At 52.0% G+C, this 16333-nt stretch overlaps 1 protein-coding gene across 9 annotated transcripts in view; it reads left to right on the top strand.

Moving 5' to 3' along the window:
• The window catches only part of EHMT1 (euchromatic histone lysine methyltransferase 1), a 137827-nt gene that overhangs the window by 110559 nt on the left and 10935 nt on the right, over positions 1 to 16333 (top strand). For all 9 annotated transcript variants that reach the window (XM_036064983.2, XM_078062102.1, XM_078062103.1 and 6 more), the window contains 7 exons: positions 5177 to 5278; positions 6904 to 7008; positions 12665 to 12819; positions 13731 to 13898; positions 14083 to 14227; positions 14876 to 14953; positions 15916 to 16031. In XM_036064983.2, coding sequence (XP_035920876.2) covers positions 5177 to 5278; positions 6904 to 7008; positions 12665 to 12819; positions 13731 to 13898; positions 14083 to 14227; positions 14876 to 14953; positions 15916 to 16031 — 869 coding nt within the window. The remainder of the gene's footprint in view (positions 1 to 5176; positions 5279 to 6903; positions 7009 to 12664; positions 12820 to 13730; positions 13899 to 14082; positions 14228 to 14875; positions 14954 to 15915; positions 16032 to 16333) is intronic.

Consider the following 16333-nt stretch of genomic DNA (forward strand, 5'->3'; position numbering starts at 1 on the left):
TCTCTTAGAAGAAAAGATAGAGTAAAATCTTCATGACATTCATTGGGTCTGACAATGATGTCTTGGATATAACACCAATAGCACAGATAATAAAATAGGTAAACTTAATCAAAAATAAAAACTTTAATGTGTCAGAGGACACTAAGAGTGTGAAGAGACAACCCACGGAATGGCAGAAATAGTCATAAATCCTGATGGGGGATTCCTATCCAGAATATATAAAGAACTCCTACCGCTCAGTAACACAAATCCAACCCAATTCAAAAGTGGGCAAAGACTTTGAATAGACATTTCTCCAGAGAAGATCTATAAATGGCCAATTAGCACATGAAAAGATGCTCAGTATCACCAGTCATCAGGGAAATGCAAATCAAAACCCCAGTGAGATGTCACCTACCCTTGGGGCAACAGTTATCTCAAAATGGAAAGTAAGTGCTAACAAGGATGTAGAGAAATTGGAACCCTCATGCATTGCTGGTGGGAATGTGAAATGATGCAGCTTCTGTGGAAAACAGTTTGGTGGTTCCTCAAAAAGTTAAACATAGAACTACCATGTGATCCAGCAATTCCAATCCCGGGTATTAACCCAAAGAAACTGAAGGTAGGGGCATGAATGGGTATTTACACTCCCATGTTCTCAGCAGCCTTGTCCACAAAGCAGGAAGGTGGAAACAGCCCAAGTGTCTACCCACAGAAGGACAGATTAGCAAAAAATGGCCTGTGCAAATTATGGGGCATCACTCAGCCTTAAACGAGAAGGAAGACCCAGCACAGGGAGGTGCTGAGTGAGACAAGCCTGTCCCAGAAGGACGCATCCTGTAGGGTCCACTCGTGTGAGGACTCCAAGTCGTCAGATTGAGAGACTGCAAGTGGGTTAAATAAAGGTTATGGGGGCTGGGGCGCGGTGGGCATCCCTGCTTAGTGGGCACCGTGCTTCCGGTTAGGGTGGGTGGTGAGGGCCCCACGGCAGTGTGAATGGGATCACTGCCACCAAATTGTACCCTTGAAAATGGCCACAATGGCAAATCTTACGTTATGTACGTATGTATATATAAATTACAGTAAAAATATAAAAATTATCTTGTAGTTTTTCACATTAATACACATCTTCCCAAAAACTTATACTGTTAATAGTAATTTTCAACTTCCTTTTTTTCATCAAATTATCACTGTTTTTCTATTAAACATTGTTTTATAACATTATTTGAGGTGGCTGCATTGTATTTCATGATGCAGTGGTATCACTTTTAGTCAAATTTGCTTATTGCTTAATATTTTTGTTTTCAATTTTTTAAAGATTTATTTATTTATATTCAGAGGGAGAGTGTGAGCATGTGGGCAGGGGGAGGGGCAGAGGGAGAGAATCTTTCAAGCAGACTCCCTGCTGAATGCAGAACCCAACGTGGGGCTTGATCCCACGACCCTGAGATATGACCTGAGCCGAAACCGAGAGTTGGACGCTTAACTGACTGAGCCACTCTGGCACCCCTGTTTTCAGTTATCATTATACACACTGCTCCAGTTAACATTTTTTTAGCTAAGTTTATGCACATTTGATTTCTTTAGGACATATTTCTGGGTGTGGAATTGTTAGATTGAAATACTGAGGGTTTTTATATCTCTTCCTGAAGTACACCAAGAGTGTCTGAGCACTCACTTCCATCTGCTCTTACCAGTGGCGACTATGATAAGTTTTTAAAGAAATATTAACAGGGGCGCCTGGGTGGCTCAGTCGGTGAAGCGTCTGCCTTCGGCTCAGGTCACGATCTCGGGGTCCTGGGATTGAGTCCCATGTTGGGCTCTCTGCTCAGCGGGGACCCTGCTTCTCCCTCTCCCACTCCCCCTGCTTATACCCCCCCCCGTGTCAAATAAATAAAATCTTTAAAAAAAAAAACCTTTTAAAAAATATTAAGAGTTTGATATGCAAAAATGGTTATTTATTTGCTTTTTTACTATTTTATTTAGCTTGTCTTAAAGTGAACGCTTTTTGGTATATAGTTATTTATATGTGGTATGAATACTTTTTCAAGCTTTAGTCTTTTGCTTTATTTTTGGTGTTTATTATAATCTGGAAACCTTTAATTGTTTTATAAATGTCCATAGATAACTATTATTAATCTTCTCCATTATGACGGGTGGATGAGTCCCACACATTTACCCCATTCTCTGCCAAGGCACGGATACCCAGCCTCGCTACGGGAGCCCGTGCCCAAGCTGAGCACCACTGCAGAGGCAAGAGGTTAGCGTGCAGGGCTTCACAGAAGCACCTGGAACCTGCAGACAAAGGACCGGAGAACTTCCAGTGGTTTGAGGGGAGCAGACGTCGAAGCGGACGGACGGCTCATGCATGAGCTTAGCTGTAGATAGGGTGCAGTAGAAGAAAATGGTCACTGCAACTGAAGACCGCTCATTGAAATTACTCAGTCTGAAAAACAGCTTTTAGGACAGTTTCCAACTGATGTGTAATTGGAGTTCCCAGAAACAGGGGAGAAAGAATCTGATAGAAAAAAAATATTGGAAAAAAAAGTGGTCGTAAGCTTCCCAGATTTGGTAAGGTAACAATCTGTAGATCCAAGAAACTAAGCCAACCCCAAACTAGATAAATACAAAGAATACACACTGTTGAAAACTGAAAACAAAGAAAATCTTAGAACCAGCCAAAGAATGACACATGACATGTAGGCAAACAGCATTATAAAAAAATCACCAACTTCTCATCTGAAACAATGGGGAAAGAAAACTCAAAAAAATTGTCAACCCAGAAGGCTGCATCCAGTAAAAGTGTCCCCCCCAAAATAATTGTGGAATAAAAACACTTTCAAGTGAACAAAAGGTGGTAGGGTTTATTGATATATTTGCCCGAACAGGGGTGGAAACTCTGCCTGAGAGTCTGCCCAGGAATAGCACCTGTGAAAGACCATTGTTTTCTTTAAATTTCCTAAAAGACAAAAGGCTGTTTAAAGCCGAAATATTTTTACAGGGTGGAGTTCATACCAATTTAGAAGTAAAACGTGTCACCAACAGCACGGGGCAGGAGCCACGAATGAAATCCTACTGTTGTCAGGCTGTCTTATTTCTGCTGTGGGAGGCGGTAAACATCAATCCAAGTAGACTGATTAGGGGAATATCATTGCCCCCAGAGGAAGTACAAAGAAAATAATTTAAAAGAAATACAGCTTTAAGGACAGTTTAAGTCTAGTGGAGGAAGTGAAGTGGAGCAGTAAGCAGTATTTGTAGAACCACAGGCAGGAAAAGAGGATAGAAGCCGAGGGGACGAGGAGCCCCAGCCCCCACCCCCCACCCCCCACCCCACGTCCATAGGGACAGCACCTGTGAGGACTGAGCTCACCACAGACAGTTGTGTGCTTCCGCAGGTGCTCGCGTTGAATGGACAAACAGATGGAAGCAGAAAGGATGGAGAACACGTATCGTGCAATAGTAAACTTTTAGAGAGGGAAGATTATCTTTGTGATTCCAGCATAGGGAGAGATTTCTTCAGGAAAACACAGAAAAGTGCAAAAGTGATTGGTAAAGTCGAGTTCATTGGAATTAAGAAATTCTGGTCAACAAAATGTCACAAAGTTCACAAAAGGCAGGCTACACGCTGCCAGAAGATATTGCAATATACTGGCAAAGGATTAATATCCAAAAAATAAGGAAGTCCTACAAACAAAAGAGCTCAAAAGAAAAATGGGCAAAGAATGAACGGGCAGTCCCTGGAAGGGGAAATCTGAGGAACCAGCAAACACAGGGAAGGTGCTCAGCCTTTTGAAAACCACCCTGAGACACCGTCGTGTAGCCATTGGATTTGGTGGCGCTCAAAGGTTGGACTGCTCAGAGGAGCCATAGCATGGCCCGTGTCGCTGCTGCCGGGTGGCGGGCCCCCGCCCCCAGGAGGAGATGCCCCTGTTCAGCTCTGGGATGTGTGAACAGGGGGAGGTTTTGCGATACTCAGTGCAAAGTCATTCAACTGAGAACACTTGAAAATAAGCCCAGCCTTTACACCAACAATCATACATTTTTGTATTTATCATACAATTAAAAATTTAAACACCAGTAATATGGGGTTTGAGTGTGTGGGTTTTCTTGAGTAAAGCGGGTTACTAACTTCAGGCTTGGTAAGAAATCTGTTTTAACGGTGTGTGTGTGAAAGTCTCGGTTTACTGCTTAGAGGGTCAGAAGGAGGGAGAAAGAGGGACTGAGGAAACATGGTCAGTACAGACAGGAGCAGGGGGACCTGTAAGAGAGACCCTGTAAGGAGAAAATGGTGGAAGTGTGTCCGCACAGGTCCCTGAGGCGCATGCCCAGGAAGAGTCCATCTGTGCAGGATGCAGGCTCTCAGGTGGGCACTGAGCCTGGCCCTGTGAACCGGGGCACACATGGTCCCCTAGCCCTCCCAGGACCCCCAAGTCTCTCCTGGAGCTTTCTGGGTCTGACTTCCACAGTGGAGGGTGGCTTTTGTTTTGTTTTGAGGTCCTTCAGTCAGTGGGATAGATTTAGCTTGCTTGAGGAAGTAGAGCTGAAAGCTAACGGGGAGATGCGCCTCAGGAGGAGGCAAACTCAGGCAGGCAGCCGCCCTGGTGTGCGTCGGACTGCAGGGCAAGCGTGCCCCCGCTCTGGGCCCCTGCTCTTCTCTGCCATTTATTGTTTTTAATTCTGTGGCGTATGGATAACGATTACGGAATTATTAGCACTAGTCTAAAAATGTGCAACGGCCACCATTGTCTTGTAGAGGTCCCGATGGGTACGGGTGGCCCTCTTGTCACGTGAGGAGTGCTGCAGGTGCCTGGCATAGTCCTGGGCGCCACGTTGGAACGGAGGGACAGGGCACAGCACCTGGCCCCGTTGAGAAGCCCGGGGCCTGCTCGGCCTGTGTGGACCGTGGGAGAAAGGAAGGGATAGGCGGTTGACATGATGTATGTGCAGGTGTGTCTTAAAACTTGAAGACTCCTTGCCACCTGAGGCCCCATTGGTGTCAGGAGCTTGGAGTCTGGAGCCCGGCGGACGGGGCTTGGACCCCAGTTGTAGGACCTCTGAAAATAACTCCGCCTTTGTCTGCCTGGGTTCCTTCTCCTTCTCGAAGGAACCTCCCTCGTGTGGGGAGCGAACGCTCACGTGGTCATGTGCTCAGGGTCGTGCTGTAGGTCATGTGATTTCTGTGGAAATTGTGTTGCAGGATGCAGAGGGCTCCACCTGTCTGCACCTCGCTGCCAAGAAGGGTCACTATGATGTAGTTCAGTATCTGCTTTCAAATGGACAGATGGACGTCAACTGTCAGGTAAAGCCACACCCTGCGCTTACGGACACTCACCTGGCTGGCTGGTCAGTGACCCCGTTCTCCTTTGTAGCAGTCCTGGCCCCAGCCCATTCTCCGCAGCCCGCTTGCAAGGCCTTGGAAGGCCTGGCCTCACCCACCCTGGCTGAACACTGGCCCCTCTAAAAGCCCACACCTGTGACGGCCTCTACCCTGCTGCCTGGCCGGAGACTTCTCCCACGGCGTCTGCCTGGGCTGCCCCAGCCTCCTGGCCTCGGGGCACGTGTCACCACCTGAGTGGGGTCCCTGACCTGTGTGCCAGGTGCCCTCCCTCCTGTGGTACCCCATCTTCCCTCCCAGTGGCTGTCAGGGTTTCAGGGCAGGGTCTTTGTGTGGCATGTAGGCCCTGGCACGAGGAGGTCCCATGTGCATCTAGTAGGTGACTCGGGAGAGCAAGTGAGCACGCTTCCCTCCCACTCGCTGAGACCCAGACCCCTCCCCTCCCATGTGACTCTGGGCCCTGGAAAGGCTGTCTTGGCTCACAGGCTCTGCCCCATCTTTTCGTCCAGCCATTGCCTCCAACCCAGCACTCTACAGGCCACCCTGACAGAGACCCTCCCCGGTGGCCCAGAAATACAGCTCCCTGCCTTGTGCCGCCTGGCCCACCTCTTGCTCTCACAGGGTCCATGGGCTGGACCCCTCCCGTGTTTCATTTTCTGTCTCCCACTTGGTTCGGTTTTGTATGTTTCTTCCCCTGGGCTCGGCTCGGCTCCGCTCTGCTCCCTGAGGCGTGCTTGTCCCTGCTGTGCCCCCAGGGCCCAGGTGGTGCGCACAGCCAGCCTACAGGGATGGCCTGACTACATTGTCTCCCAGAGAGATGTGGCAGCTGAGGGGCGGGTACAGGAAGCTGTTGGGGAGGTGTTACGGAGGGTTGAGCTTTCTGCCACCAGACCGTGAGTTGGTTAACGTGATACTCATTTCCTGAAGAGTTGCCTTTTTCTGTTTTAAATAAAACTACCCACCACCACTGAGTAAGGAGAGAGGCCTAGGTTTGTGGATGGTAGAAAGCCAACTCGTCAGAACCATGACGGATCCTAACATGGGGTCGGCTGGGGCAGGCTTTCTGCTTCCTATCCTTTAGGAAGAAGTGGGAACTGGGCACAGCCTCCATCAGTCTCTGGGCTGGGATATCTGTCTGTCTGTAGTTGTTAGCAGCTGCCCCTGCTTCATGCTTGGGGTCTGGCTACCCACCAGCCAGACTGCTGGTCTGGGAGGGACGGTCTTGTCAGCATTTCTTGGTCCTTACGTGGTCCAAGCAGGTGCACTCAGGTGTGCTGAGTGTTGTCCTGGCGGTGACTGCCCACCAGCCTGCCCAGGGGCGAGGTCTCCTGGCAGATCCATCCGTCCCCCTCAGAGCAGAGGTTCTGGCTCCGTCCTGTACTCACTGAGACCCTGGGGCTACACCCCGAGCCTAGGTGTCCTCATGCACAAAATGGGGACTGGGACTGGCTCCTGTCTCGTGGAGTTGTCTTACAGATCCTGGGTGAGATTGTGCTTCCTATTACTTGTCTGTAGAGCTGTAATGGATTTTGTTGTTGTTTTTTTCTTGTGTGTATGTGTTGTGTTGTGTTTTTTTTTTTTTAAATTAGGATGACGGTGGCTGGACACCCATGATTTGGGCCACTGAGTATAAGCATGTGGAGCTCGTGAAGCTGCTGCTGTCCAAGGGTTCCGACATCAACATCCGGGATAACGTGAGTCTCTGGCTGTCGCTGGTGCTGAGCACCCCTCAGGGTCGCGGGTCCTGGAGGAGGACAGAGGGACCAGGGTTACAGAGCTGGCAGCTGAACGTTCTTGTTCTTGGAAGCCTGACTGTGGCTGTGCCCTTTTTTCGCAGGTTTTCAGTGGCCCCTGGACCCACTGTGGTTTCCTGGGATTGTTTTGTGTGTTGGCCAATTGCTGGGTGTAGATTGAGGGGCAGAGGTTCCTGAGACCGGCCCTGTGGATAGTACCTGCCTCTTTAGAGGCGAACCCGGACTGTGACTGTGTCACTGACTCCCGTGTCTATGATCAGGACCACGGAGCCCAGGGCACACCCCACACCTGGGCCGGCAGCATGGGAGCACTAACTTGTACTGTGCTGCTGTCTAGGAAGGAGAGAAAGGGAGCCACCGTGTGCTCAGGTCATGAGAGCTAAGGTGCTTGTGTTGATGGCTAGTTTTGTGGGGCATACTTGTTTTCAGAAAACAGGGTTCTGGGGCCAAGGTCAGAAAACTCGCCAGTCGTTCTGGGAGTAATGCTCCAGCCCGTATATCAGACAGCAGGTGATTCTAGTTAATTTATATATTTTAATATTTTTTTAAAGATTTATTTATTTGAGAGAGAGACCGAGATAGTGACAGAGATCACGAGCGAGCGGGGACACAGAGGGAGAAGCAGCCTTCCTGCTGAGCAGGGAGCCCGATGTGGGGCTCCATCCCAGGACCCTGGGATCATGACCTGAGCCGAAGGTAGACACTTGACTGACTGAACCACCCAGGCGCCCCTCTAGTTAATTTAAAAGGGCATTTCTGGAAAGTTCTTTGGGTACCCGCTCGGGAACAATCCAGAGGGACAGGGGTCCCAGGGCGGACAGACACAGTGCCCTGCAGAGCTGTGTCGGCTGTTACAGAGAGTCACCAAAAGCCATAAATGGAAAATGTAGCACAGACTCATTATATTGATAATGAAATAAGAAAGCAGTTAACAGTAAGACATGATTTCTCCAAGCAAGCACACCATTCAGTAGGGTGCGCGTCAGCGTGGAGCCCGAGTGCCCAAGGTAGGGAGCCAGGTGGTGTCTTGGTTCTGAGCCCTGAGCGGGACAGGGCTCTCCAGATCCCCGCTTAAAGAAGGGATGGGAGCAGTGAGCACCACCTGGTCACTCATCGTGGCTGCTCGGCATTGGGACCCTTCCCCACGTCTGTGAGCAGGTCCTGCCCTGCCCTGAAACCAGGAACCTCAGCACAGAGGCCAGCATCTGGGCCTGCGGCACGTGGCTCAGCCGTGGGGTGTTTCTGTGAATGTCCTCAGAGCTGGGGTCAGTACAGTGGCGCTGCCTGCAGGACCTGGGGGCTGGGAGGCGCAGGGCAGTTTGGATGAGGGTAGCGGGAAGGGGTGTGATGAGGTCCAGCATGGCTGCAGCAGAGGGCAGTCAGAATCTGCCCCGTGGACGCTTTGTGGCACATCGTGAGCAGCCCCCTTCAAGCATGGGGTGCTTGGAGCAGCTGCAGCTGTGTGTCCTCGCTGGGCAGGGTATCAAGAGCGTGTGGGTGCAGGGCAGCAGACGGCCTCACAGGGCCCAGTAGGTGTCAGCGCCGGTGCTGGTGGTGGTCCTCGGGGGGCAGGAGGATGGACTAAACTGCGTGTTTGTTGTTCATGTGACAAAGCAGCGCTGTTATTTCACCCTAACAGTTTTATTGATGTGTAAATGGTGCACCATTTAGGGTGTCCAGTTGGATGAGAAACCGTCACTATAGTCAGGACAGTGCACGACACTCCCAGAAGTTTCCTCCTGCCGCTTCATAGCCAGCCACCGTCTGCTCCACTTTCTGTCACCGAGTTTGTGAGTTCGGCTTTCCGTAGGCGGATCCGTGCAGTGTGATCGTTGCTCAGGCAACATCAGCCTGGGGGTCAGCGTTGCATTGTGCGGACAGGTCAGCTCAGGTGTCCTTCACCTGGTCGCGGACATGGGGGTTTTCTGGGCTCTGGCTGTCACACATAGAGCTGCTGTGGACGTGCACGCACGTGTCTGCGTGGGCCCCTGCTATCATTTCTCTCCCATAAAACCTGGGTCACCTGTTGAAGGAGCTGCCCAGCTTCCAGAGTGACTGTGCCTGAGAGGCTGTCCTCCCCAGCACTTAGGTTAGTCTGTGTCCTCGGGGGGGGGGGGGGGGGCGGCGGTCCTTTCAGATCTTTTGCTCAATTTTTATTGGATCGTTTATTTTCTTATTTTTCAGTTTTAAGAGTTGCTGTGTATTCTGCATACAAGTGCTCTATATCAGATGTTTTCCAAACCCTAGCAACTGTTTTTTGATAGGCAGATGCTTTTTAATTTTGATAAAGCTTAGTTTATTAATTATTTTCTATTTATGGATCATATGTTTGGTGTTCTCTTTAAGAAATCATCGCCTGACCCAAGATCCCAAAGACTTTCTTCCGTGTTTTCTTACAGTAGTTTGTTTTGCATTAGGATGTCCAGCTGTCCCAGCACCATCTCCCTTCTCCATAGACTTGGCTTTGCCCCTTTGTCCACATGCGTGTGGCTCCGTCCCTGGGCTCTGTCTTCCGTGCCGTTGGCCCACACGTGTCTGTCCTTACGCCAGCGCCATGCTTTCTCAATTAAGAGAAAATGCTGTGTTACATACACAGAGGGCTGTCCCGTTTCTCCCGGACCTCGTGCTGTCGCTCTCAGATGCTGTACCAGCACCGCAGTAGGTTGTTACTTCGTTTCAGCAGTCGGTGATCTTTTGGAAACACTGTGGTGACGAAAGTCTCAGGGATCAGTGCTGCTGATGCCACTTCCTTTGCTACCTAGGTCCTTCATTCCAGTGTCATTTCTCCTCTACATGTCTGACTTCGTTGATCGTGTCCTGGGGTGCCGGTCTGCCCGTGACAAGTGCGTGCAGCTTTTCCTGCCTGCAGACTCTGTATCTTGGCTTCACTTTGGGAGACGTTTCGCTGGGCGTGGACTTTGGTCGATAGCTTCTTTCAGTACTTTGTGCACACAGCCTCTCTGCGTCCTCACCGAGGAGTTTCCCATGGGGAATTCTCGGTGGCACCTTGTGCTTATTTCCAGATAGAGTGCATCTGCGTTCTTTTGGCTGCTTTTAGGATTTTCTCTTTGTCACTAGATTTTAGCAGTTGATTATGATGCGCCTCGTGTTACTTGTGTGTGTTGCAAGTCTGAGGTCCGGAAGGTTTATGAAGCTTGTGTCAGCGAGGTCCTCATCCCTTCCAGAGCTCTTCCTGCCTGCCCCCTGCTTTGCAAGGGTCCCTGTTCTGTGATTATGTGGCTTGAAGTTGTTCCCAGCTCACTGATGCTCTTTTCATTTTCCTCAATTATTTTTTCAGTGTGGATCGCAGTTTATCTGGTTTTAAAGCTGTTTTGCTGGTTTTATTGAAATTTTGCTGTGTTTTCAAGCTCAGTAATCTTTTCTTTACAACCTGTTATGCTGTTAATCTCATTCAGTGTGTTTCTGTTAGACATTGTACTTGTCAGCTTTAAAAGTTTTGTTTGTAACCTTAGGTTGCGTGCCAGACATTGCGAATTTTACCTTGCTGTGAATTTCTGTATTCCTGGAAAGGTCTTGAGCCTTGTTCTGGGTGCAGCAAAGTTACTTGGAAATAGTCTGCTTTGGGTGTTGCTTCCTAGGTTTGTTACATGGGTTCCAGCAGGCCTCAGCCTAGTGCTGGTCATCTCTTGTGTGGGCACTAGCGCTGAGACCTCTGTGCCTCGGCTTTGGGGTGTGTCCTCCCGGAGGTCCAAGGTGGGAATGTCCAGATCTCCAGCGGCCTCTTTCCCAGCTCCACATTCTGCTGCCTCGGCCACTGGCTCTCAGTTCCTGTCTCGGGGCTTCTCCTGGTGCCCTCCCTGCTCCGAGGCCTGGATCTCAGAACAGTGAGCAGGCGGGCCCAGGCCCCCTTGTTTGTTTCTGCTCTCAGGCCTACAGTACTCCATCGCCTGATGTCCAGTGTCCTGGAAACCATTATTTCACACGTTTTGACTATTTGGTTCTTTCAGGCAGGGAGGTAAATCCAGATGGTCCCTCTGGCCCGGTCTCTGCCGGAACCAAAGTGCCGTCTGTCACTTCAGATGTGTGGGTCAGGCCTCTCGTAATAGAGCAGGCAGACCTCAGCTGGTCTGGGACTGCACGTTCCTGTGCTAAGAGAAGCCTGGGTGGACGGGGACAGTCTCAGCCTGTAATTCCGGTTATAAAATCATAATCCTTCTGGTGAAGGAATGAGAAAAGAGGCCCCTAAGGAAACCACATTTTGTTCTGGAGCTTGCAAATGTTTGGACAATGGAAAGATGAGAGGGGTAGAAGGCGTCTCGGAACAACGTCCAGGAAAGGAAGCCCCAGGCAAATCCAGGCTTTTCAGAAAACACTAAGGCTGCCAGAGGAGTCTGCGGTGAAGCCTGTGCTTGGGGCTAGCTGCTGTTTGCTAACAGAGAGGACCACACAGTTTGACTTCTCTCTTTCCTCTAGTTCATTGAGCTGGAAGCATCGGATGCTCTCAGAGTGTGGGACTGGGAGGCAGATTATCTGCAAGCACCGGAGCGTTACAGGGGGTTCCCTGGTGGGAGGGGGGCAGGAACGAGGCAGGCAGAGTCATGTAGCTGGGACATCAGTCCCGCGGGGGCTGACATGGGGTGGAGTGGGGGCATGCACAGTGGGGGGCTCTGCCTCGGTCCTGCCAAGGCCCCTGCGGTGGTGCCGAGTGGACAGCCAGGCTTGACTTTGGCTCCTGTGAGATACTGGGGGTTCTTGAGGGGTGGGGCCCCTGAGTGGTGCACCCACTCTGCCAGGAGGGCAGTCAGTGTTTAAGCCGCCTCTGAGGGGTTAAGCCCTGAGACCAAGTCAGAAAAAGAAAAGGACTGAAACATTCACTGCCTTGTATTCTAGAGGAAGACAGGAACAAACCAGAGGTTCGGTAGAGGAAGGGCTGAGTAGGTCACGACCGTGGGCTCGGCCTGCACAGTGGTCCGTGCCGTAGGGGCGCCACCTGCAGTGGGCACAGGGCAGTCAGCCCGGGAGGGGCCAGAGTGGCCTTCTCGTTTGTCCCCAGTGCGGTAGGTTAGCTGTTGCGTCACCGTTCTAATTTAGGCTGTTTCCCACCTGGCAAGGCTGCACGTTGCCCTGTTTATGTGTGTATTCCTCATCTTTAACACAAGTTTTAAATTTTTATACGTTCTGTGCATTTGTTTTCAGAATTACAGTGTAGCAATCTAATAAACTGATTATTCTAAGTCACGTATAGCTTATTTACAGCACAAATGGTTTTTTCTGATCTTTGATTTAAAGGTTTTGTTTTACAGAGGTTTTATGAAGTAAAATTTTAATGCAGTCAAATTTGCTTACCTTTTATCTTTGTCAAATCTTACACGGATTGTCCTGTCCTGCAATTGTACTTCTGTTCCAAAGTGAATATGATTTTAAAAAGTAGATAAAGCAGAGTACTCCCGAGTGTTATGTTACTAATGTGTTTAGATTGGTCTAATTCCAGACGGTTTTTTATTCTATTTTTAAAATATTCAGTACTGAAATTACATTACTTTTATAATGAAAACAAAACAAGAGAGGAAGCGCCCCCAGCACTCAGCCAGGTCTTTGCTCTCCTTTTGGTGCGCCGCGCCGTCTCTCCGCGCAGGAGGAGAACATCTGCCTGCACTGGGCTGCGTTCTCGGGCTGTGTGGACATAGCCGAGATCCTCCTGGCTGCCAGGTGTGACCTCCATGCCGTGAACGTCCACGGAGACTCGCCTCTGCACATTGCTGCCAGGGAGGACCGCTACGCCTGTGTCCTGTGAGTGGTCCCACTGCACGCAGTCCCTGCAAGGCTCCCGGGTGCCCCAGGTCCCCCAAGGGCAGCTCCTTCCCCAAGCAGGTGGAGGTGCGAGTCTCCCATTCCACCTGTGAGGTCAGCATGGCTATTTCTGGTTCAGGGAGGATCATTGTGAAAACTCCCCAGATGCTTAGATGAGTCTCACCCAGCACCTCCCATCAAGGGGGAGGGGGCAGGCCCCGCTCAGGAGGGATGAAGATGTTAGTGCTCACCACTTGCCACTCAGAGCCCGTTCCTGTGTCACACACATGTGGGTGGGTGCAGTTGGGGTCCTGGGGAGTTGTCCTCGCTGTGCTCTCAGTGGAAGCTCAGGACCCAGTCCTGCCCAGTTGCACAACCTCAGGTCCCCCCCTCTCACCTGGAAATGAGGGTATGCCCTACTGTGGGACACAGGCCCATTCAGACCGGGACCTTGGCGGCAGCTCAGCTGAGCGGGTTGTGGTGTGCGGCTCCTGGGTGGGGCTGTGGAGGGGCAGTTCACAGGACCACTGTGCTGCCGCTCTCTGTCCGGTTCTGACTCGCCTGCAGGGCGCTGACCGTGTACACAGCGTGGTTTACCCGCCTCATGCTGGCCCTGTTCATCTTTGAGCATGCCTTTGAATGGAAAAGCCAAAAACCCTCAAATACCATCCCTAGTTCTTTACACATGCTTCCTGACCAGAAAACTGAGGTGACTTTTGACCGTAAATGTGGGAAAGGAGTAATGTAGTGTATTCCTGGTGAGTCAGGGCAGATCTTTCTAGAAGCACTTGGTCAGCAGGGTTAATATCAAGATGAATGATGTGTTCCCTTTATTTTTACCTTCTAAAGTCATAAATCTGTCTTTTAAATTAAGGTCTGAATGTTTTGTTGGCTTACATTTTTCCTTTTAGCCTCTTTCTTTCTCGGGATTCAGATGTCACCTTGAAAAACAAGGAGGGAGAGACGCCCCTGCAATGTGCAAGCCTCAACTCCCAGGTGTGGGATGCGCTGCAGATGAGCCGGGCGCTGCGAGACGCAGCCCCCGACAGGCCTGTCCCGATGGAGAAGACGGTGAGCAGGTGAGAAGACCGTTCTGAGGCAGAGGGTGACAGAGGGGGCTGAAGAGTTTGAAACAAAAGCTTCCGTCCAAGCTGAGGCATCCCCTGGCCTGAGTCCAAAGTGCCTGGCCCAGGGCTCGGCGGCTGCCCCGTTGGGGTGTCATTTGTCACGGCGAAAGGTAATGTCCCCCCTTTCCCGTGGCAGAGACATTGCTCGAGGCTATGAGCGAATCCCCATCCCGTGTGTCAACGCTGTGGACAGCGAGCCGTGCCCCAGCAACTACAAGTATGTTTCTCAGAACTGCGTGACGTCTCCCATGAACATTGACAGAAACATCACCCATTTGCAGGTCAGTGATGGCAGGGTGCGGTGGGCCTCTGGGGCCTGGGTCCACAGGCATTTCCCTCACGGTGATCGCCTTCCACTAAAGAGTTGAAAGGCAGATAAAGATCCTTCCTGAAAGTGGATCCTGCATCCCGTGTTGGGTCCCCAGCCCCCAGAGCAGTGCCTAGCGTCCCCCGGTGAGTGGTGGTTTGGGGGCCACGCAAGTGAGAGGAGCCTATGCTTTGCCTCGAGTGTCCCAGCCTCTGAGCTCCTCTTGCGTTGAAGTTGGACGTGTGCCCTCAGGGCAGGGCTGTGGCCCTGGGCCTTGCCCTTCCCGTGGAGCGGCTGGCCTCAAGTGCCGGCCTCGGGATTTCTTTCACCAACCCTGCCTCTCGGCCCCACGTCGCTGACCCCCCCTGCCTCCTCCCCTTTCTTTGGGCTCTTCGTCCAGAGCCCCTCGTGCAATCTCTCTGTGTCTTAGTGGCTGGGTGTCCTCTCCCGCCCGCATGCCCTCTTCCTCAGGGGCTGCTTGCCCCTTGGTGTCCTTGAGAATGCAGACGTCTGAACCGGTCACCTCTCTTCCACGTGGGCCTGGCTTTCTGAGAGCACGTGTCAGAGTCGTGAGGTGCGGCTGAGATCGGCCCCCCCCACCTGACGAGCTGTCTCCCTGCAGTACTGTGTGTGCATCGATGACTGTTCTTCCAGCAACTGCATGTGTGGCCAGCTCAGTATGCGCTGCTGGTACGACAAGGTGAGCCTGTGCCGGGGCGTGCTGGGGCGGTGAGCCAGCCTTGGTGCCCGCCAGCCTTGGGAAGGAGGGCTGCAGGTGAGCGGGTGTGGAAATGCAGACCGGTCGGAGCCAGCCTCTGTGGCCGCCTGGGCGTGGCTGTCTGTGGGCCCAGCCTGGGACAGCTGGGGAGACAAGGGGGCGGCTCTGGAAGCCCGTGTCCAAGAGAAGAAGCTTAAATGCCCTTGGTGTTGGGAGTTCAGAGGTTGTCAGTGGGGGCAGGAGCCAGGGTGCTCTGGGGTAGGGACAAGACCACAGCGGACGGTTGTCTCCAGAGTCACCTTGGGAGCAGAGGGGCATGGCACGGGGGGGTGTTTGTGGCTGTCGAGCCAGAGGCTGCGGCCCTCACTCCAGTGCTGTGTGCTCTCTGTGAAGCACTGCTGTGCTGAAGGTCGGGGGGGGAGCGAGCACTTTGAGGGAAGTTCTCACTGTTCAGAGCAGCCTCTGAAGCCACGGGGACTTCAGGCTCAGCCGCGAGGCCCTGGTTTGTCGCCCAATGGCTTTGCTGTGTCTGGGTGTAGGACGGGCAAGCAGGTGGCCGGGTCGCTGCCAGAGTTGTGGGCCTGTAGGCTGCAAGGCCGAGAGTGCAGCGTGGCGGTGAGCGTGGGCAGTGGTCCGGGGGCACTGACCCCTTGAAGGAAGTGGAGAGGCCTGTGGGCCGGTGGCGTTGGCGAGGCTGGGAGAGTTCCAGGGAGAAGGAGGGAGGGCGACCAGGGCATACGGATCCGTAAACCTGTGTATGCTCCTGGTTTGATGCTTCCTGTCCAGAGCACGAATGGGTAACGGGACACTGGTGCCCCCAGCGTGAAGTTTGACCGGAAACCATCGTTTTTGTACCCGTTTTAGTTAGTGAAACTGTGTTGGTGTCAGTTTATTTAGCGTGAATGGTGAGCCATGCTCGGTCCTGACTGCACGTCTGTCCCCAGGACGGCCGGCTGCTGCCGGAGTTCAACATGGCGGAGCCGCCCTTGATCTTCGAGTGCAACCACGCCTGTTCCTGCTGGAGAAGCTGCCGGAACCGCGTCGTGCAGAATGGCCTCAGGTGAGCACGGACTGCCAGCCCCTGCCTGAGGGTAGCGTTCTACGCCCTTCAGTGCAGGGTGATGCCAGGGGTCTCTGCTTTCAAAGTTTGAAAATGATCTCGGGTTTGTTGGGAAGTTCGCTGTATTTGCATGTATTTCATACGGACAAGGGTGGGATGTGTTGCAGCGCACGGGCGTGTTTGCAGTAGAGACGCTCTCTTGTTTGAGCCCCTTGTCCCCTGGTGGTGTTACAAGCTCGTGTAAATAACACAAGTCCTGCTTCTGAGCAGCTGGGATGTCGGTGAGGCCAAGGGGCTGGGCT

The sequence above is a fragment of the Halichoerus grypus genome, chromosome 14, assembly GCF_964656455.1.
Source record: "Halichoerus grypus chromosome 14, mHalGry1.hap1.1, whole genome shotgun sequence".
Lineage (NCBI taxonomy): Eukaryota > Metazoa > Chordata > Mammalia > Carnivora > Phocidae > Halichoerus > Halichoerus grypus.